This window comes from Uranotaenia lowii, chromosome 3 (assembly GCF_029784155.1).
Source record: "Uranotaenia lowii strain MFRU-FL chromosome 3, ASM2978415v1, whole genome shotgun sequence".
NCBI lineage: Eukaryota > Metazoa > Arthropoda > Insecta > Diptera > Culicidae > Uranotaenia > Uranotaenia lowii.
Window position 1 is genome coordinate 50,864,545 of NC_073693.1, and position 22,323 is coordinate 50,886,867.

Sequence of the window (22,323 nt, forward strand, 5' to 3'; positions counted from 1 at the left end):
GGAAAAGAAAAACAGCTATTTTATTAAAAGTAGGAAAAATAGAGAGCCTCACAGAATAAACCATTATTTTCAATATTTTACGTATGCATCTCAAAATTTGGAAAGATTCGGTAAAAAAATACATACTAGTATGTGGCCAAATTTGATCAAAATAAATCAAATTGATCAAAAGTTGAAACGGTTTGAATATAAGATCGCATGATCTTGAGGTAGATTTTGATAAAATTTGGCCACATACAAGAATGTACTTTTTCACATAATCTCCACGAATTTTTGAAATAAAAACGTAAAATTTACAGCTTATTTTGTGAGGTAATCTCAATTTTAGTTTTTTGTACGCTTTATTCAAAAAGAGATTAACCGAATGCTTACACCCTTCTCAAATTTCACTACTTTTACTACAACAGCTAAATTTCTTTTCCTAGTGCCCGCAAAATGTTTTAAATTAATTGAATGAAGAGTTTCTAAGTTTATCACAGGGGAGGAAGACTGAAATTTGCTGGGTCGTTTTTGTACCGTTTTTTACTGTTTGGAAAAAAGTCAGTAGTTTTCGAAAAGATTTGTGTAGCGAGCCATGTAACTTAGTTGTTTTGGTGCTAAAATTAAGTCTTCAGAGTTTTTTTTTTTTTTGTTTCGATTATAGTCGTTTTACCATCATTATGGCATTCGCGACTAGTCTTCAGAGTCGATTGCAGCACTTTCTTAAGGAAACATCGAAATCAAATACACCAGCTAGATTATTCAATGCCAGTCTGCCAACTATGTCGGAAATATAAATTATGAACTACAGCTGCCAGTTCTGTCTTTGAAAGGAAAATCCAATAAAAAATGATAACGTCAGTTTTGTGGAGTGTTTGTTGGATAATTGAACTATATTTTGTGAAAAATTTCATGGAAAAACATCAACCCAGTCAGAAATTGCAGCTGGTCAAAGTTGAAAGCGAGTGCGTGGCCTCACTCGATTTCTTTCTTTTTTGAACGCAATTGTATAAAAAATGTTGTTCGGTCCATGGTTACTACCAGAAATCATATTCTATTATGTATTTTTATAATTTTAGCTACTTTTAGAACAACCATTAATCGAACAATAATTGTTTATGAGCTTCAAAAACTTAAACGCTTTGTTTTTATGGGATGAATAACACCAAAGAGGCTTAAAATCCCAAAAAAAAAACAACAAAACAACAAACAACAAACGCATTATGAGCGAATTGACTTGCAAGAATTAGCAACAATTGACTTGAAAATTTATTAAATGCAAAAAAGTGCTTTTTAGCTCCAAAAAAAGGTTTTATTGAAAATCACTCAATAAGAAAGTAAAATTTGAACCTTCGCATTGGTCGGTAGATTGATGAGAGAAATATTACGTTTGAACTGTGAGAGAAAAAGCATTCTGTCAAAGTTGGATGTGATTTTGTTCTTTTCCAAACGCGATTGTATCTAATCTAATATAAGTATAAAGATGAGTTGGACTATATATGTTTGTTTGTATGCACCTTATACAAATCCACACCGCTTAACCGATCAGCCTGAAATTTGGTACAGAGATGTAGTTGGACCATGGTAAGGTTTTAGTAATAGTTTTGAGCCCCTCCCACCTGAGAAAAGGGACCCTCCCATACAACTTTCGTTTTTATTCACACGAACCAAAAGTCATGGCACCCATTTTGCCGACCGATTTTCGTTTCCCTTGGCGGGTTTGTTTTCACCATCACCAAAGGATGGGCATTAGAAACGCAAACGACCATCCAGAGTTCACGTGTACTGGATAGCTAATCAAAGCCTGCTGATGATAGAAAAAATCATTGCGAAATTTTTGGCGGGCTTTTTTCTTTCTACTGTTCGTAGCACGGGTCACAAGCACGTGGTTCTTGGATGAAATAAAGAGCCTACATTATGGATGAAAAAATACCACTCGCATGTTACGAATATATTGATGAAAACAGTGGTTTTCAAAGTGGTGCTTACTGCTCCTGGAGGGTATTGAGAGTCTACAAGAATACGCAGTATGTAATGTCAATGCAATGATTCATCTTCATAATGAATTGACTTCTTCTGCTGAATAGCTATTTGAACGGAATGCTGGAAACTAATGACCGTATTTTATAAATTACAGCTTCTTAAAACCAACCATTTTCATATTATTGGAAATCCTCATAGAGAAATAAAAAGTTTTCGAATTCAGAGTTATAAGCTGAAGATTGCGAATTCATAGCTTTGATAGCCGTCAAGGAATGTAAATGGGGGGTAAAAAATTGTACATGCATTATCTGAAAAAAAAAAAACAAATCCAACGCATGAAACTTTATGTAATAAAATATGAGGATTTAGATTTATACCGTTCAATTTCATTGGTAAAAATTCATTAAAAAAAACCTAAATCGAATGATACCTAAGATATGTTAAATTGACAACTCTTCAAGTCTTTTAAATAATGAATGGGATAATTGTGTCCAAGAATAGACAAATTGAAATAGATCTCAGATTTTTCATACCATTATAAAATGAAATCTTATGTTTTGAATTTGTCTTGGTACATCTTCATACCTGAACATGATCACATTTTCAAAGGTAATGGGAAGTATTAGAGAAACATGAAGTGTGGACATGCGGAAATTGCGAATTCAAGTTCTTTACGGTGAGCCGTTTTGTTTTTCGAGAAATTTATTATATTTACGGCTTACGTTCTTACTTTCTTTGATATCTCATGTTTCCCTAATATTTCCCATCACCTTTGAAAGTTATAAAATGAACGATTTTGGTTCCTAGATGATTTGTGTTTGATAACTTCAAAAAACTTTTAGTGGATCTTTCAATATTCAGGAAAAAGTATCATAAAACAGTATGAAATTAAACTGCGAAAAAAGGACACATACAATTGGAGACATTCAAAGTGAGTTTTCAACAAGGTTCAGAAGTCTATTTAGAAATTTCTAAGTAATTCAAACGTGAATATACTATTGTACGGGGAGATCATCTATCTTGAAATGAAGTATAAACTCCAGTAGAGATTTTCATTAGATGGGAAAGGGGAAAGATAAAAAATAACAGTTTTAATATTTGAAGATAAAAAATAAGGCCAAATCTATTAAATCTCCATAAAAAAGGGTGGGTTAACATGTTTTTCGTGATAGGATGAATAAGCATACATAGGAAATTGTCACCTCATAACTATGAGTTCTTCAATATTATGAAAACGATAAACGCAGTTAATAATCTCAATCAAAGCTTTAAAAAGATTTACAAAATTTACAAAGTTAACTTGACCAAACATGGGTCAAATTTTTTTATTATTATGAAAACGAAGCTTCTATAATTTCTAGAAGTCAACGACTCATTTTGATTTATATTTTAAATGAACCCGAGCAAGGCCGAGTAAAATCAGCTAGTAGGCTTATAAATGTAGGAACAAAATAGTTTGTTTGGAGAGATAGATAAAATATATTCTTGAAAATTAATAAACGTTCTCAAGATACGGTGTTTTTTGCAAACGTTTTTAATTGAAGACAATCGTGTCACTTAATTTTCCCAACTTGTTGCGGGATTAACTGATTTTTCTTCAATGCCAAACAACGTTATTTTGATTTTTTAAAAATTTGCAACCTTCATTTTTGAATTCCCAGAAATCAAAATGTAGACCTAAATTTTGAAAAAACTAATAAAGTATTAATCGTTACGATCAGTTCAAAATAAAAAATAACGTATTAATACTCGTCGTATTTCAAAATTTTTCTCAGTGTTTGCAATTTTCTTAATTCTTGATGAAACAATCGATTTTATTTATTTCAAACTTGAAATTGTTTACGGTACGGTACGGTACGGTACGTATACCAGTGTAAACTTAAAAGTTCACTTTCATTCTCTTATTAGGAAATTCAATATTATTTAGAATTTTCAAAGCTTTGTTTATCGCTTTAAGATTTTTTTATATTTTTAACTTGGAATTATTTACGTTTATTTTAGTTTGAAAAAAAAATGGATGATTTGGATGGAATATTGATGTTTATGTTTACAAAAATGGGTCCCACTGTCCAAGCTTATAATTTCTTTTTTATATATTGTTAATAGCTTTTTTATTGTTTTTCATAAATTATATAAACTGTTGTAGAAAAATTCAGTCAAAAATTAAAATATAACTATTTGCATTGTTTCAGAGCATGATTGACTCCCGCAATCTAAGCTCTCATTTTAAATGAGATTTAAGTTCAATAGAAAAATTTTCAAAAACTATATACCTAATTAAATTCTAACACTATAATTAAAATGTGTTTTTACCAAAGAGTCTGATGAGTTCTTATTATGCATGTTTGTTCTTTTTCTTTGATTTTTCACATTTATTGTTCACTAATGGAATTAAGCTCTGTGAATCACAAACCTTTTGCATGCTTAAATTGGAGAACGGTTGCTATGAACCGAGTGAATTTTAGGAATTATGTTCGTCAAGTTATGTCGTGAGACGGAATACTATGTAAATAAATGAAATTGCATGCTCAAACTTGAAATTGTTTACGTTCAATCTATTTTTTTTAATGGATAAATTGGATAGAACATTGATTTTCATGTTTACAAACCTGAGCTGATGGACCTGAGACATGAGACGTGAAACGTAAGACGTGAAACGTAAGACGTGAGACGTGAAACGTGAGACGTGAGACGTGAGACGTGAGACGTGAGACGTGAGACGTGAGACGTGAGACGCTTCTCTCACTCACTTCTATCTTCTCACAACTCACTTCTCACGGCTCATTTCTCATTTCTTACGTCTCAAGGCTCACATCTCTCTTCTCACGTCTCATTTCTCACGTCTAACTTCTCACTTCTCACGATTCAGGACTCAGTCAGGTCTCAGGTCTCAGGTCTAAGGTCTTGGATATTAGGACTCAGGTCACAGGCCTCAGGTCTCAGTTCTCAGTTCTCAGTTCTCAGTTCTCATTTTTCAGTTCTCAGGTCTCAGTTCTCAGTTCACAGTTCTCAGTTCTCAGTTCACAGTTCTCAGGACTAAGTTCTCGGTTTTCAGTTTTCAGTTTTCAGTTCTCAGTTCTCAGTTCACAGTTCTCAGTTATTAGTCCTCAGTTATCAGTTCTCAGTTATTAGTCCTCAGTTCTCAGTTCTCAGTTCTCAGTTCTCAGTTCTCAGAACTCAGTTCTCAGTTTTCAGTTCTCAGTTTTCAGTTCTCAGTTTTCAGTTCTCAGTTTTCAGTTCTCAGTTTTCAGTTCTCAGTTTTAAGTTCTTAGTTCTCAGTTCTCAGTTCGCAGTTCTCAATTCCCAGTTCTCAGGTCTCAGCTCTCAGGTCTCAGTTCTTAGTTTTCAGTTCTCAGCTCTCAGTTTCAATTTCTCAGTTCTCAGTTATTAGTTCTCAGTTGTGAGTTCTCAGTTCTCAGTACTCAAGTCTCAGGTCTCAGTTTTCAGTTGTCAGTTTGCAGTTCTCAGTTCTCAATCCTCAGGTCTCAGGTTTCAGTTCTAAGTTCTCAGTTCTCAGTTCTCAGTTCTCAGTTCTCAGTTCTCAGTTCTCAGTTCTCAGCTTTCAGCTCTCAGCTTTCAGTTTTCAGTTCTCAGTTTACAGTTCTCAGTTCTCAGTTCTATGTTCTCAGGTCTCAGTTCCCAGTTCTCAGTTCTCAGTTCTTAGTTCTCAGTTTTCAGTTCTCAGTTCTCAGTTCTCAGTTTTTAGTTCTCAGTTTTTAGTTCTCAGTTCTCAGGTCTCAGGTCTCAGGTCTCAGGTCTCAGGTCTCAGAAATTAGGTTTCAGGTCCCATGTTCTCAGTTATCAGTTCTCAGTTCTCAATTCTCAGTTCTCAGTTCTCAGTTCTCAGTTCTCAGTTCTCAGTTCTCACTTCTCAGTTCCCAGTTCTCACTTCTCAGTTCGTTTCGCACTTCATTTCGCACTTATCACAGCTTATTTCACTTCTCTCTTCTCACGGCTCACATCTCACTTCTTACAACTCACTACTCACTTCTTACTTCTCACTTCTCACTTCTCACGACTCACGACTCACTTCTATCGTCTCACATCTTACTTCTCATGGCTCATTTCTCACTTCTTACGTCTCAAGGCTCACATCTCTCTTCTCACGTTTAAGTTCTCATGGCTAACTTCTCACTTCTCACGTCTCATTTATCACTTCTCACGCATCAGGTCTCAGGTCTTGGTTTTTAGGACTCAGGTTACAGATCTCAGTTCTCTGTTCTCAGTTCTCAGTTCTCAATTCTCAGTTCTCTGTTCTCAGTTCTCAGTTCTCAGTTCTCAGTTCTCAGTTCTCAGTTCTCAGTTCTCAGTTCTCAGTTCTCAGTTCTCAGTTCTCAGTTCTCAGTTCTCAGTTCTCAGTTCTCAGTTCTCAGTTCTCAGTTCTCAGTTCTCAGTTCTCAGTTCTCAGTTATCAGTTCTCAGTTCTCAGTTCCCAGTTCTCAGGTCTCAGTTCTCAGTTCTCAGTTCTCAGGTCTCAGGTCTCAGGTCTCAGATCTCAGGTCTCAGAAATCAGGTTTTAGGTCCCATGTTCTCAGTTATCAGTTCTCAGTTTTCAGTTCTCAATTCTCAGTTCTCAATTCTCAGTTCTCAGTTCTCAGTTCTCAGTTCTCAGTTTTTAGGACTCAGGTTACAGATCTCAGGTCTCAGTTCTCAGTTCTCAGTTCTCAGTTCTCAGTTCTCAGTTCTAAGTTTTCAGATCCCAGTTCTCAGTTTTCAGTTCTCAGTTTACAGTTTTCAGTTCTCAGTTCTCAGGTTTCAGTTCTCAGTTCTCAGTTTTTAGTTATTAGCTCTCAGTTTTCAGTTCTCAGTTCTCAGTTATTAGTTCTCAGTTCTCAGTTCTCAGTCCTCAGTTCTCAGTTCTCGGTTTTCAGTACTTAGTTCTCAGTTATCAATTCTCAGGTTTCAGTTCTCAGGTCTCAGTTCTCAGGTCTCAGTTCTCAGGTCTCAGTTCTCAGGTCTCAGGCCTCATGTTTCAGGTCTCATGTCTCGTGCCACAGGTTTCATGTCTTATAATCTCAACTTTCGGAGACCCAACTACAAATGTTTTTTTACACGTGTTTCGGGAAATAACATGGATTTTTTGCACGGTACGATTTTTTAACGGTACGTATACCAGTGTAAACTTAAAAGTTCACTTTCATTCTCTTATTAGGTAATTCAATATTATTTAGAATTTTCAAAGCTTTGTTTATCGCTATAAGATTTTTTTATATTTTTAACTTGGAATTATTTACGTTTATTTTAGTTTGAAAAAAAAATGGATGATTTGGATGGAATATTGATGTTTATGTTTACAAAAATGGGTCCCACTGTCCAAGCTTATAATTTCTTTTTTATATATTGTTAATAGCTTTTTTATTGTTTTTCATAAATTATATAAACTGTTGTAGAAAAATTCAGTCAAAAATTAAAATATAACTATTTGCATTGTTTCAGAGCATGATTGACTCCCGCAATCTAAGCTCTCATTTTAAATGAGATTTAAGTTCAATAGAAAAATTTTCAAAAACTATATACCTAATTAAATTCTAACACTATAATTAAAATGTGTTTTTACCAAAGAGTCTGATGAGTTCTTATTATGCATGTTTGTTCTTTTTCTTTGACTTTTCACATTTATTGTTCACTAATGGAATTAAGCTCTGTGAATCACAAACCTTTTGCATGCTTAAATTGGAGAACGGTTGCTATGAACCGAGTGAATTTTAGGAATTATGTTCGTCAAGTTATGTCGTGAGACGGAATACTATGTAAATAAATGAAATTGCATGCTTAATAAAAATTTAAACATTTTTATTGTGTCGCTTTCCAATATCTGAATTCTGAAATGTTCAAAATTTCTTGTTCTCTTTCCTGGAATTGTACAAACTTTAATTTTATCCTGATAAAGAGTGATAACAAAAAAAACCAATTGCTTTTATAAGTTTTCTCTTTCAAAGATCATGTTAAAAAAATTGTTCTTTCTACTTTTTTTTTTAAATGCATTTAAAATTAATCCAATTTTTCTGTTTCCAAACCACCAATTTCTTTCAAAATGAGCCGCAACCCGTGGCGTAGAAGATAGCCTTCAAGTCTTCTAAGCCAGTGGGCATGAGATCGAATCCCGGTCACGGAATTCAAAAGTACACTTTCTGTGGATTGGTGGTTTTAGCATTTGTGAAATGCTAGCCATCATATCCTCGAAAAATGTACGCTTAGAGTTAACAAAAAGGAATCTCTTCGAGGAAACATCAAGTTTCATTGAGATCCTTAACCTATGTTTTTGTGTTCGTTTAAAAAAAAATGAGTTAATGAGAAATAATTTTCTGAAAAAAATTGTTCTCCATCTAGATTTCATTGTTTTGGAACCTTGAATATAAATAATAATAATAATATTTATTAATGACCCTTTAACTTTTTGAATATAAAGTTTTACTAAAATTTGTTAATCATTGAATAAGGAAAGGCCGTTCGAAAGGGTGAGGTTTTAGGGGTTTATACCCCTAAAGCCTCACCCCCCAATGGAGGTTTTTTCAAATCCAATTTTAATAGTTATGAAAAATTATTGGATCTAGAAAAGTGTTTAAAAATAAGTGATTTCACACATGTCAGAAAATTCGATCACCTCTGGCGGGAATAAATCCATTACCAAATTTGATATTAATAAATCGTAACCAAGTTTTTATGATAAATTTAGAATTTCATTTAAATTTAACTTCAGTACTCAAACTTAATACATAACACTAAAAAACACTTAAAAACTCGACTTTAAAAGAGGTATTTCTTAAGAAGGTTTTTGCGAGATTTAAATTCTAATCCAACCGTTACAAGTTCACAAATTCATTCATAAAATTTTTATTAACACATAGACTAGATGGTAGCCATGTTAAAAATATGTACAACTCGCGACAGTTAACCGATTTAACTTTCTGCGGGTACAAAATATTTTTCAAGAAACCAATTTTAGCCACAACATTTTCGGGGTTTTTGTTCTGCATAGTGCTCTATTTGACATTTAAAAGACTCAGATGGATTACCAATGATTTAAAACTGTATAATGTTTTCAATTTAAATTTGTCTTCGAAAATAATGAATAACTTTTTTTCATTTTTATATACAGATTTGATTTTCAAAACAATTTACCAAATTCTTGAGTCCCATTATTCAAATCTCTGGAATGTTATTTAAAAGTATTACTCTGCTTTTTCATTTAATATAATCTTGATAAATCAGAGAAGCATATTATGCGTACATAAGTCAACAACATATAGAAAAATATGCATATGCCAAGCGACGACGATAACTGTAGGATTTAGATTTTTATGTCAACACACATCTGAGATAATCAGAGTGGCCCACGTTTCCCCAGTCTATCCTACACAAATATTATAAGCCAAAAACAAGCTGCTATTATCAAAAAAAGATCGAGAAGTTTCTTTACACTATGAACCGAATTTCCGTGATAAACAGTGGACTGCAATTAAGTTGGAAAAATTTACATGCTTAGTCAACTTTTGACGGTCGCCATATGGAAGGAATCAAAATGTTTTCACAGCTTCCAGGAGCTTTTAAAGTTTAATGTAAAATTTCCTTTCCACTACATTTATTTGAAATTGAAGTTCAAGAAAGATCTTGTTGCTCATTAATTCCCGATTATTTTCATTTAATATTGGAAAACGTCCATACAATTCTAACAGAGTTTACTGGCCTTACCCTGCTTTGTGGAACTGAAGTCTAGTTTTTTTCCCATTGCTACACGATGCCAAACTGTTTTTTCGCGGTATGAATAACATGTAACGTAAAGGACATGGAATATTTTCGCTCAAAAAACTTGTTGATTCGCGAGAGCCGTGTAGAAGAACCGTACCAATGACAGAAACCATATTAATAGTCGTCGTGTTAGAAAAACTGAGCAAAATCAAACCGCGTGAAAAAATCTTATGAATCATACTTTATAGTTTATTTATTTTTTGTTCTTGAAGGAATAAATATTCAAATAATTTAAGCAAGAAAGTTTGTATACTTATGAAAGTAAAATTTTCACAACTGATAAAGTATGTATTTTTTCTTAATTTAAAACAAGTATTGTCATCTAGAATTTCCTTAAGTGATGCCTACGAATAATGTCCAAACCAGCCATTTGTGTCCAATCCTATAGAATTTGCTTACCAATCGCTAAACCCATTAGCTGCCAGTTTTGATCAGTGTTTGAGTCGATTTAGTTTTTTTTTTTTTTTTTTTGCAATGCAATCTGCTCCGATGATGATGGCCCAAACGCAAAGAAATGATTGAACGAGCAAAAAAAAAACTTCCTCATCAACCGATTCTGCCTCATTCATCAGATGAAGGAGCTAGAAACTAGAACCAAAACCATGTCTCCCCATTAGTGGCTATTGATTTCCACCGAAGCGTGAGAGATGTTATCCGTCATGTCATCAGGCTGTGGAGGTCGATTGCGGTGGGTTGAACTTTTCGCTTCGGATGGTTTTTTTTCTTCTTCTGGTTTTGCTTCCTTTCAACCTAACCACATCACAAAATGGAGCCCACCCCCAATGATAGCCTGTGGAGCCATCACAGTCGAAGGAAACGCATCAACAACGGAAGATGTGTGAAAATCACGAATCTAATCTGTCTTCTCCCACTTCCGGGAAATATTCCTCACCTTTCTGATGGGCCTTTAGCTTAGAAGAGGTAGAGCTCATCTGAAAGAAGGATGTGATTTGATGGTGCTTTGGCAAAGAGAGGGGAAAGAGTGGCACCTCAGATAAAGAGGAAATATCTTTCTCTTCCCCTACCCCGAAAAGCAGAATTGATTAGAAAAGAAGGAGAATTTGATTTCTTTTGAAATCACCTAAAGATAGGCTAGGCCTAGGCCCAAAAAGAGCGGCATCAACTTTTGGTACGAGTTTCTGATTGATCCAGGAAAAGCCAGAAGTGACCACTAAACAGGGCAAAAGTTCTGCGGTACGTGATTTGAAATGAAGGAAGCTTATTGCTTTCAAAGAAAAAAGTGATTGGAGTACGGATCATGTTAATTGCTTCTCAGAATTCTGACTTTGTGGCATAAGGTGGAAGTTTTTAAAAGATTCCGACTTTATGATGAATTTTCTTTTGTATAGTCAACAGTTTTTTTTATATTTTCTCTTACATCAGGTGGCATACAGAAGATTCAAAGGACAACTCCATTGAACTGATTGTTGGCGTTCCAGATACAAGTGTAGTTGATTGTATCTACAGACCACTACCCATTTTTTGTCGAATAAAATCCGAAAACAACCACCCGATTTGTAGGCTGAAATTGGACATCTACTTGTTGTCTATTTGTCTTGATTTTTTTTTCATCTTCTCCCATCCCCCCATAGGAATCCACCTTCCTTTGACTGGAACCAGCATCTCAAAGAGCATTCGTTTGCCATCTTCTTGTGTTTGCTTTCTCGACGCCAATTTTCCCAACGTCCAAACAATCCAACCAAGAAACCAGCAAACTGCCCAGTGAGAAAACCATGCGCCCATAATCAGATAATTTTATCACATTTTGATTACGATATACGTTTTGACAGATAAGAGCGATTCAATTTGTTCGCTCTGACCTTTACTGGATACTACTTAAGTGGTTGGTGCTTTGTTTTCGTTTTGTTGTGTTTAACTCGACAGGAATTGCGCATTCCAGAAGGATGAATGGTTGGGTGAAAAAAATAGAATGAATAAAGTCTCATGACATTGGAAGCGGAACGTGATTGGCCTTGCCACTATAATAAACACAATCTCCATAAGAAACGATCTTGAACAGTGGAACGTACCGAAGGGGGTAAAATCATTTTTTTAACACTGTTTTTTTTCGGAATTTTTCTTCATGACTCTTTTTATATTTGAAATGCACGTATTTTTTAATCAAATTTTTTTCAAGTTTTAAGATTTTGATAAACGTATGTGCTATAGATGAACCTATCTAAACCACCGGGGTCAAATGACTCCAAACAATTTTTCCACTAAAACCATCTTGTTTCTCAACCAACTTTTACGAAATCTATAGTTTTGGAAACCTTGTAAAGTGACTCAAACATATTTTTTTTTATAAAATTCAGCTTCAATAATTTCATTCAAAACTATTCAAAGTCGAAGAATGAAAAAAACTTCGGGAAAATGTTATAAGTCAGCTATTAAAGGCTCGAAAACAGTTCACATAGTCCCTGAGAAAGCTGATGTTAAATACTATATGTAGCACATATGGTTTTTTTAAACTTCTTAAGATCATGACCACAAAAACTGTACAAAGGCGGTGTAAAACCCTTACTTTCCAAACAATCCACCGCCAAAGCTGTTCCAGTCACAATAGAAAACTTTTGAAAAGTGAATTGGAAAGTTAATGTGATGTGTTACATTTTGGAATCTTTAGATTAATTTAACACGAAACACCAAATTTTTGACGAACATTTGAAGAAGCTTGCACTTTGCACAGGATTTTGGGCAACTTTTGTCAATTTTCAATTTTTTTTAGAAATAGGGACCTATTTTGAAGAAAATGTTCAAATTAGCACATAAGTCTTTCTAGCTTTTAAAATAACTGGCAACATTGTAGAAAATTCACAAAAATACTGTAGAAAAGATGTTTTTTTCATGATCATTTCTATTGAAGACAAAATGCAGTAATGAGTTCAGGGAAGAAAGAAACAATTTAATCATTCATCATTACATTGTTTCTTTCTCAACATTCATTTGCATTGGGTGTGGTTAAAATTTAAAAATTCTAAACACCAAAAATTCGATTATTTTTTAATGTTTTTTTTTCTTTTAGCAGTGTTTAGTTGAAAAAAAAAACTTTTAAATGGAAGGAGGATGTTATTTTGATGCGTTTCCTTAAAGATTGTTTCCTTTTTACATCGAGTTTCCGATTATTTTTTTTTAATATTTTAAGCATATTATTCATAGAAATCATTGGAAGTTTTCATATAATGTTTTCACTTTTTTCTATATGATTTTCAAATTTTAATAACATTTGATCGTTCCGAGGCGAATTTTTTTCTGGAAATCTGTCTATACGCTCAATTCAAATTAGCAAGAAGGAAGTGAGAATAAGATAACACTCATTAGTGTTAATTTAAAAAAAAACTATTTGCCAGAGGCTGTAGAGGCTCGTCATATTTCTAAAAACTATGGAATTCGAGTAAGAAATTCGATATTCGTGCTTTTCCAATGTATAGCCAATCAAATGCTTCAAGGTTAAATTTTACCTCTCTCCTCTCAATATAAAAACTGCATTGTGTCTTTGATAGAAATATTTATGAAAAAACACTTAAAACACGGATTTTTTTTTTAAATTTTAAATATGGTTTTGTACCGTGTTCTCAGTTATTTTAACAAATTTTTCATACAAATTTTTTTAGCTGTTATTAACTTTGAAATAAATTTTGATACATATATGTTTGTAAAGAAACATAAGAAATTATAATGAACAATTGTTAGTAAAAATTTAAGAAATTTTGCATACACATTTTATTCCCTTAAATTCAGCAATAAAAATTGATAATGATCCTACGCTCGATGTTTAATCTGAAAAATGTCAAAAATGACAAAAATGACAAAAACGACAAAAATGACAAAAATGACAAAAATGACAAAAATGACAAAAATGACAAAAATGACAAAAATGACAAAAATGACAAAAATGACAAAAATGACAAAAATGACAAAAATGACAAAAATGACAAAAATGACAAAAATGACAAAAATGACAAAAATGACAAAAATGACAAAAATGACAAAAATGACAAAAATGACAAAAATGACAAAAATGACAAAAATGACAAAAATGACAAAAATGACAAAAATGACAAAAATGACAAAAATGACAAAAATGACAAAAATGACAAAAATGACAAAAATGACAAAAATGACAAAAATGACAAAAATGACAAAAATGACAAAAATGACAAAAATGACAAAAATGACAAAAATGACAAAAATGACAAAAATGACAAAAATGACAAAAATGACAAAAATAACAAAAATGACAAAAATGACAAAAATGACAAAAATGACAAAAATGACAAAAATGACAAAAATGACAAAAATGACAAAAATGACAAAAATGACAAAAATGACAAAAATGACAAAAATGACAAAAATGACAAAAATGACAAAAATGACAAAAATGACAAAAATGACAAAAATGACAAAAATGACAAAAATGACAAAAATGACAAAAATGACAAAAATGACAAAAATGACAAAAATGACAAAAATGACAAAAATGACAAAAATGACAAAAATGACAAAAATGACAAAAATGACAAAATTGACAAAAATGACAAAAATGACAAAAATGACAAAAATGACAAAAATGACAAAAATGACAAAAATGACAAAAATGACAAAAATGACAAAAATGACAAAAATGACAAAAATGACAAAAATGACAAAAATGACAAAAATGACAAAAATCATTTTTGTCATTTTTGTCATTTTTGTCATTTTTGTCATTTTTGTCATTTTTGTCATTTTTGTCATGACAAAAATCATTTTTGTCATTTTTGTCATTTTTGTCATTTTTGTCATTTTTGTCATTTTTGTCATTTTTGTCATTTTTGTCATTTTTGTCATTTTTGTCATTTTTGTCATTTTTTCCATTTTTGTCATTTTTGTCATTTTTGTCGAAGGATTTTGAACAATTTTTATTTTTAAAGATTTGTAAGCAAATTATGAATGTTATGTTTTAAAAATTTCACTTCCTGAAAACTTCCAATTTACAAAAATGACAAAAATGACTATAATGACAAAAACGACAAAAATGACAAAAATTAAAAATTCACAAAAAAATGACAAGAATTACAAAAATGACAAAAACGACAAAAATGACAAAAATGACAAAAATTGAAAAAAACTGCAAAAATTGCAAGAATTAGAAAAACGACAAATATTACAAAAATTACCAAATTAACAAAAAATAACAAAAAAGACAGAAGTAATAAATATTACAAATGTTACGAAAATGACAAAAATTACAAATATTTCAAAAATTACAAAAAATACAAAACTACAAAAATTACAAAAATTACAAAAATTACAAAAATTACAAAAATGACGATAATGAAAAAAATTACTAAAATGAAAAAAAATACTTAAATTTCTAAAATGACTTAAATTGATATTCGTTATGGATACATACTTTTTCACCAAAAGTTTTGGTTGAAATCATTTTTGGAGTTATTATCTATTTTTGAAGGGAATTTATCACATTTAAGCTTCAAAATGGAAAAAATTAGATTAATAACACAAGTTACAGCATTTTTTAACTAAATAAACTGAAGATCACGTATTATGGAAAATCGTTCGCCAAATCACAATATGAAACTCCAAAAAATCTTAATAGAACAGTTTTTTTGAGTTATGTTCCAAATATGATATTTTGGAAAAATTAAAAAAGTTCTTGTACTTTCATTCAAAATCTCGGACTGCAAAATATTAATTTGAAATCTCTTTTTTGTAAATTGAAGGCTAATAAATTTTCTGTCAATCACTAAACTTCATTTTTGCGTAAGATCAACAGTTTTTTTTTATATAAGTGAAGTTGAGTAGAAAATAGTAATTTATCTTGTGCAAAATACCTTAAAATCCAATTCATTACCCCAAAATGCAAGTATTACTGTTTTAGTAAAATAACCATAACTTCCTCAATTTTTAACCGATTTGAATGAATAACCACTGGAAACTTTGCCTCAAATTGACTTTTACGGTACATATGGAATCATATTTTATAAATGTTACCATCGAGTCTAAAACTTTCAATAAAACCAATTTAAAAAAAAAATGTATTTTATTTAACAACTTCACTAATATCAACAATATTGTTGATCATACGCAAAATCGATTGGATGATCGATAGCAATTTTTTTTTACCTTCAATATACAAAAAGAGAATATAAAATGGTCAGGAATGGACCAGACTGAACTGATCGCCAGCGGCATTTTTTCGAGTCACTTGTGTTTGATGTACAAATATTTTCTACTATAGACAACTTCCATAAAACTTAACGACCAAAATTAACAGTTTTTAATCCTAGAAACACGACACAGTGAATTATTTTAATTTTTTCGGGCTCGCATTTAATTGACATGAGTTTCAAAATCTGCAGTTTAATGTTTTTCTCATGGCATTCAGTTCGGTTTGGTCGAAACCCGGCCAATTAATGTTGTGCAGTCCGAAGTATTTGAATATTAGTAAAAGTATTCTTTTATTTTTTTTTTCAAAATTTCATATTTGGAGTATAACTGAGGTTTTTTAATTTTATTTTCTGATTCAGCGCCCGAATTTAATTTAAAAATTTAGGTAATCGATGACGTTCACTATTATTTTTTTAAATTTAGTGTTATTAGTGAGATATTTAAAAATTTACTTATGCATTTTGTTCGCGAATCTTAAAAAAAGGTTGTGTTATACCTCCAGAGGGTTTTTCTATCTGAATAGCGCAATGGATAGGGGAAAATCTTCTCTATAATGAAAGACAACTTCTGTGATTTTTTTATTCACAGAAGTCGAAATAACTTGCGGTTTTCGGGAAGGTTTATCATTGAATTTAAACAACAAAGGCTTAAAATATGATTATATCTCTCGCTGATCAGTTTCAAAACCATTTTGTGGCATTTTCACTTCCATATTGCAAATTCACTTAAGCGCAGCTCAACATTATAAAATTGTCAAATACTGGTTAATCAAATATAAAATATCGAATTCATAGTTTGATTTGAAAGAAAGATCCTACTTTCTGGAACCTTCTGCTGGGACCTTTTTATGGAACCTTAACACGAATGATGAATCTTTATGGAGAGTTTAAATTTTACGTGTAGATTAAAGTAATGACTTCCGTATGGAGTTTTGTATTCGTTTCATGAATTGAGAAAAACGATTTTTTCCTAGCTTATGAGCATCTTTCAAAATAAATTTGCATTTGAATCCAATTTTGTTGACGTTTTCAATTTTTTGAAAAAAGGGAGTGAAAAGTAAAATTACTTTTTTTACTTAATCCCAACCAGCCATAAGATATGAATTTCAAGTCTTAAGCTTAAAGAAGATTAGGATTGCGGAAAAAATTGAATTCGAACTTAAAACTTTCGAAAGAGATTTGGATTTCAGTTTTAAACATTCCCAATTTGAACTTTACCCATTAATGTTACAGATATTTCAAATAAAATATAGTACCATCTTATACCTAACTTGCTGACCTGGTAAACATCGTTTTATCTTTACTTAATAAATAGTTGGAAAATGTTAATCTACAGGTCTTTAACTTCTTGGTGCTTGTGAATCAATTTTCATGAAAATCGTCATAAAACTGGTCGAGTTGTGTCCCATTACAAGTGCATTTTGTATAGGACCCTACCTTTCATATAAAGTGAGATTCTCGAAACTATTATTCAAACCATCCCTTTCGCAATAATCCTTTTACATCAAATTTAACTTTTTTCTGATCGCCCGTTTATATTTGATGGTGTTACAAAGAAAACGCCTCCATTTTTATTTGAAAGATGTTAGCTTACAATTCCGGAGAATATATTTGATTCCACTATCGCTTTTGAACACGTTGCAAGACTCTGCCTTCCAAAAAGTTAACTTTCTTCAATTGAAATAAAATTTGAAGTTCAAACTGTTGAGTTTGATTCAGAATTGAATACTTTCAACAAAACGTAGCACACTTCGTCTGATATTCATGAATCTTCGTGGTTTAAAAAAAACAAAACTTGGTTAATCTTCATAGGCTCATTTATTCAACAACTCTTAATTCTATATCTATCAATGCAATAACCAAACATTTCTCACAGCGATAACTCATCATTCAACACTTTTCATATAGAAAGATTGCAGGGCACTTAAGCTAGACTTGATCAACTTGAGCTGATCGATGACTAGCTCCAGCATTTTTTCCGCTTTGCTAGCTTCTTCGGCAGGAGAAATTACCGCCAGTTCCTCATTTTCATCTTCCTTCTCCAATGGAACAATCTGCTCATCTTGGTTATCGAGGACCTTTTCTAGTTCCACTACATCATCAGCAGCGGAACTGTCAGCTGCTGCCTCGGGTATTTCGAAACCAGCTATTCTTGGTTTTGGTTCCACTTCGGCCTCACTGTCTATTTCCGGTTCAGCTTGATCGACTTCCCCTACTTCTTGATCTTGTTGCTCTTCTTCATCGGCAGCAGGTGCTTCCGTTTCATCTTCCGATTCTTCAGCGAGTTCAGCTTCTTCTACGTTGCCACTTTCGGATTGTTCGACATCTTTGACTTTCTTTTCTACTCTGTAGAGATCTGCTCCGGAATCATTGGCAGATTCGTCCTTAGATTCATACGAGCTAACTTCTTTCACTTCTGCGGAAGGTTCCAAGTAGCTGGACGCCGGAGCTTCGGCAGGATCTTCAACAGGTGCCACCACTTCTGACTCCTCAACGACTTCAGCCACTTCCGAGTCGACGGGAACTATCGGGTAGACTTCCTCTGGACTTTCTTCCGGCATCACCGGACTCGGCTTAGCCATCAACTGACCCTGATATCGGCCTTTAGGTCGGTTTGGAATGCCATGAGCGAGTGCCACCAGGGCCAGCACTACTGCTAGTTTGCACAAACCTGAATGAAGAGAAAAACCTTTAATCAGTTTTTTTCATTCAAAAATGCAATTAAAATTTACGATACATACCTCCCATGATGATGAGCAATGAGAAACTGGATCGAGTTCTAGATGTTACATGAGAAGACAATCCAACCAATCCCAGCTTTTAAAGGGTTCAGCTATCTGAGTCAGTACGTGCTTTTCAATCAATAAGCCTCGACATGTCGAAGACGGTTGATTCACGTGCGATCTCTAAGCTTTACGCTATTTCATTTTTCTGCTATTTGTCACCACATCATTCCTCTCCCATTAACCGATGCCACATTCTTTGTGCTCATACACATTTTGTGGCTTTGCTGGACATGCCAAATGGGCAGCTGCAACATTTTGCCATTTGAAAAATTTAGCAGAAAAAAAGAGGCGTTTAAATGGCGCTGTTTCGGTGTTTGTTTGTTTGTTTGTTTTTTTTTTTCGCGCTGCCCTAAAGTGGGTTATCAAAACTTACTTGGAACCACCCCGGAATCAGTCAACCCAAACAGCATTCTTCCTGTCACTTCCGACTAATTGTTTTGCCTTTTTCTAGACAACAACAATAACAGGTGTGTTGTTCGACAAATGTTACGTTAGAATTCGCCTCTACGATTGGCAGAACAAAATTATTCTCTACTCGATTTGAGAATGAATTTTCATATTGATATTGTACTGATTGATTATGTATTGAAAAAAGTTCAAGCAAAATTTAAAAAAAATCATTTGAACCTGGATAAGCGAGATTCCAGGAGACTGAACTTTATTTTATTCGCTTAAACAGTTTTCTCACTAATCCAGGTTTTCTTCCAAAGAGGGCTTCGAGCACACAAATGCTAATGTTGTTTATAAATAATGACAGAATTCAAAAAATTCAATATTTACTTGTATTTATATATTTAAAAATGGATTTATGTCTGACTGTTTGTTCGCTATGTACTTGGAAACTTCTGAACCGATTTACTAGAAATTTGGCAGATGGGTGCTTTTGAGGCCTGGAAATTTTCCTATAATGGTTTGAAACCCCTTCCTCTCACTGGAATGAATGAGGGGTCTCTCAAAGAAAAGACAAATGTTTGCAATGCAAATAAAACCAATTTTGGCACGATTAATATTTGGTACCTTTCCCACTTTCCAGTGGGTGGCTATCTTACAATTTTTAACATAACTCGAAAATCAATGAAGCTCATGCAAATAAATTTGTCATGGAAGGGTATTGGAATACAAGAATTTATTTTATGATTATGTCTAACCGAACCCCTTCGCCCCCGCCTTCTAAAAGTAGGGATATAGAAAAGGAGTAGGTGGTCTAAATACCTTTAGACCCCCTACTCTAATAACTTGATAACAATTTGAGCAAAGAACCATATTTTGCTTGACTGGGTGTTCGGGTACGAGAAATGGTTCTATGAATATTTTTGCCACTGTCTTCTTGCAGTGGGGAGGTACGAAGAAGGGGAAGAGGCTCCTTTAGAATTTCCATCATAACTGGTAAACTAATCAAGCAAATGGAACCATATTTGGTATTGGAAGGAATTTGGATACAAAAAATGTTACTATGATCTTTTGAGAACCCTCTGTTCTTCCAGTGGAAAAACTTTTAAGGAGAGAGGATGCTCCTTTACAATACTCGAGAACTTATCCAGCGAGTTGAAACAAATTAAGCTTGGGAGGGTATTTTAGTACAAGAAATGTTTTAATGAATAATTAATACTACTGCCTCCTTCCAGTTGGTGTGATAGGAAGGATAGAGGAGTTTTTCGCATAGCTTTTGAGCTTATCGAGGAAATGGAATCAAATTTGACAATGGAGGGAATTTGGATACTAGAAAATGTTATATGCTTACTTGAAACTCCTTTCTCGATCAACTGGTTTAATCCCCAGTTAGGGAGAAGGAAAGTTCCCATTCAATTATAACTTTTCTGTTCGTTTTTTGACAAATTTTTAGTTGTCCTTTGTACCAAGATGTCATAGTTCTACCAAACTTGAATACACATTTTGTGGCTTTGCTGGACATGCCAAATGGGCAGCTGCAACATTTTACCATTTGAAAAATTTAGCAGAAAGAAGAGGCGTTAAATGGCGCTGTTTCGGTGTTTGTTTTTTTGTTTTTTTTTTCCCGCGCTGCCCTAAAGTGGGTTATCAAAACTTACTTGAAACCACCCCGGAATCAGTCAACCCCAACAAGATTCTTCCAGTCACTTCCGACTAATTGTTTTCCTTATTTTCTAGACAACAACAATAACAGGTGTGTGTTGTTCGACAAATGTTACGTTAGAATTCTACGATTGGCAGAACAAAATTATTCTCTACTCGGTTTGAGAATGATTTTTCATATTGATACTGTACTGTATCAATCAATTATTGATTATGTATTGAAAAAAGTTCAAGCAAAATTTAAAAAAAAATCATTTGAACCTGGATAAGCAAGATTCCAGGAAACTGAACTTTTTTTTATTCGCTTAAGGAGGGGGGGGGGGGGGTAGGGTCTAACGGATAAAAAAAACACCACTTTTGCGAATTTTTTCTAGAGCTATTGTTCAAACAAATGAATTCAAATTTTTTGCATTATACAAAGCATTGTTAAAAGAACATTTAGTAATTTTTTCGTAGAAAAATATTGAAAAATGAGCCGGTGACGGAGCACTTTCGAGGATGCCTTTTAGAAAACAGGATTTGCGGTGGACACTGTATCTCAGCACAGAATCATCTGAAGTCAAAAAATCAGAGCAAAATATTTTTAATAGATGTTTTTCTGGACCCCAACGTTTTTATTCAACTTGAAAAAAATTTTATGAAATTTTTGTGGCTTTTTGAATTAAAACAACGATTTTTCACGAAAAAATCCGCCTTTTTTTATCTGTAAAATCTCCCCAAAGTAAAAAAAAGGGAAACGTTGGGGTCTGGTATTTTATATATAGAAAATATGTTCCAAATTTGAAAAGAATCGGATAAGTAGTTTTCAAATGACGATGTCCACGGACTTTAAAAATGTGCTTTCGAGAAAAACGCGTTTGAAGTTTCTGCTCTTGCTTTGTTGCAGTATTAGATAGGAGGAGATAAAGGCCTATAATTTCTACAGTTTTGCTTCAATAGACTTGAAAATTTGACACAACATTCTTGAAATGTTTTACAATAAGAAAATAAAAAAAACATAAAATCGATTTTTTGAAAGTGTTACCCCCCCCTTAAACAGTTTTCTCACTAATCCAGGTTTCCTTCCAAAGAGGGCTTCAAGCACACAAATGCTAATGTTGTTTATAAAAAATGACGGATACAAAAAATTCAATATTTATTTGTATATGTATATTTAAAAATGGATTTATGTCTATGAAACTTCTGAACCGATTTACTAGAAATTTGGCAGATGGGTGCTTTTGAGGCCTGGAAAGTTTCCTATAATGGTTTGATACCCCTCCCTCTCACTGGAATGGAGGAGGGGTCTCTCAAAGAAAAGACAAATGTTTGCAATGCAAATAAAACCAGTTTTGGCACGATGAATATTTGGTACCCCTCCCACTTTCCAGTGGGTGGCTTTCTTACAATTTTTAACATAACTCGAGAATGAATGAAGCTCATGGAAATAAATTTGTCATGGAAGGGTATTGGAATACAAGAATTGATTTTATGATTATGTCTAACCGGAATGTTTTAATGAATAATTAGTACTACTGCCTCCTTCCAGTTGGTGTGATATGAAGGATAGAGGAATTTTTCGCATAGCTTTTGAGCTTATCGAGGAAATGGAATCAAATTTCGCA

At 33.0% G+C, this 22,323-nt stretch overlaps 1 protein-coding gene across 1 annotated transcript; it reads right to left on the reverse strand.

Annotated features, from left to right (window-relative positions):
* Nucleotides 1-17,767: 17,767 nt before the first annotated feature.
* Nucleotides 17,768-19,077, reverse strand: LOC129752174 (submandibular gland secretory Glx-rich protein CA-like). Its single transcript, XM_055747965.1, has 2 exons — nt 19,041-19,077; nt 17,768-18,552 (listed from the first exon to the last, which is right to left on the reverse strand). The coding sequence occupies exons 1-2, from the start codon at nt 19,075-19,077 to the stop codon at nt 17,768-17,770; spliced, it is 822 nt and encodes a 273-aa protein (XP_055603940.1).
* Between the last annotated feature and the right edge of the window lie 3,246 nt (nt 19,078-22,323).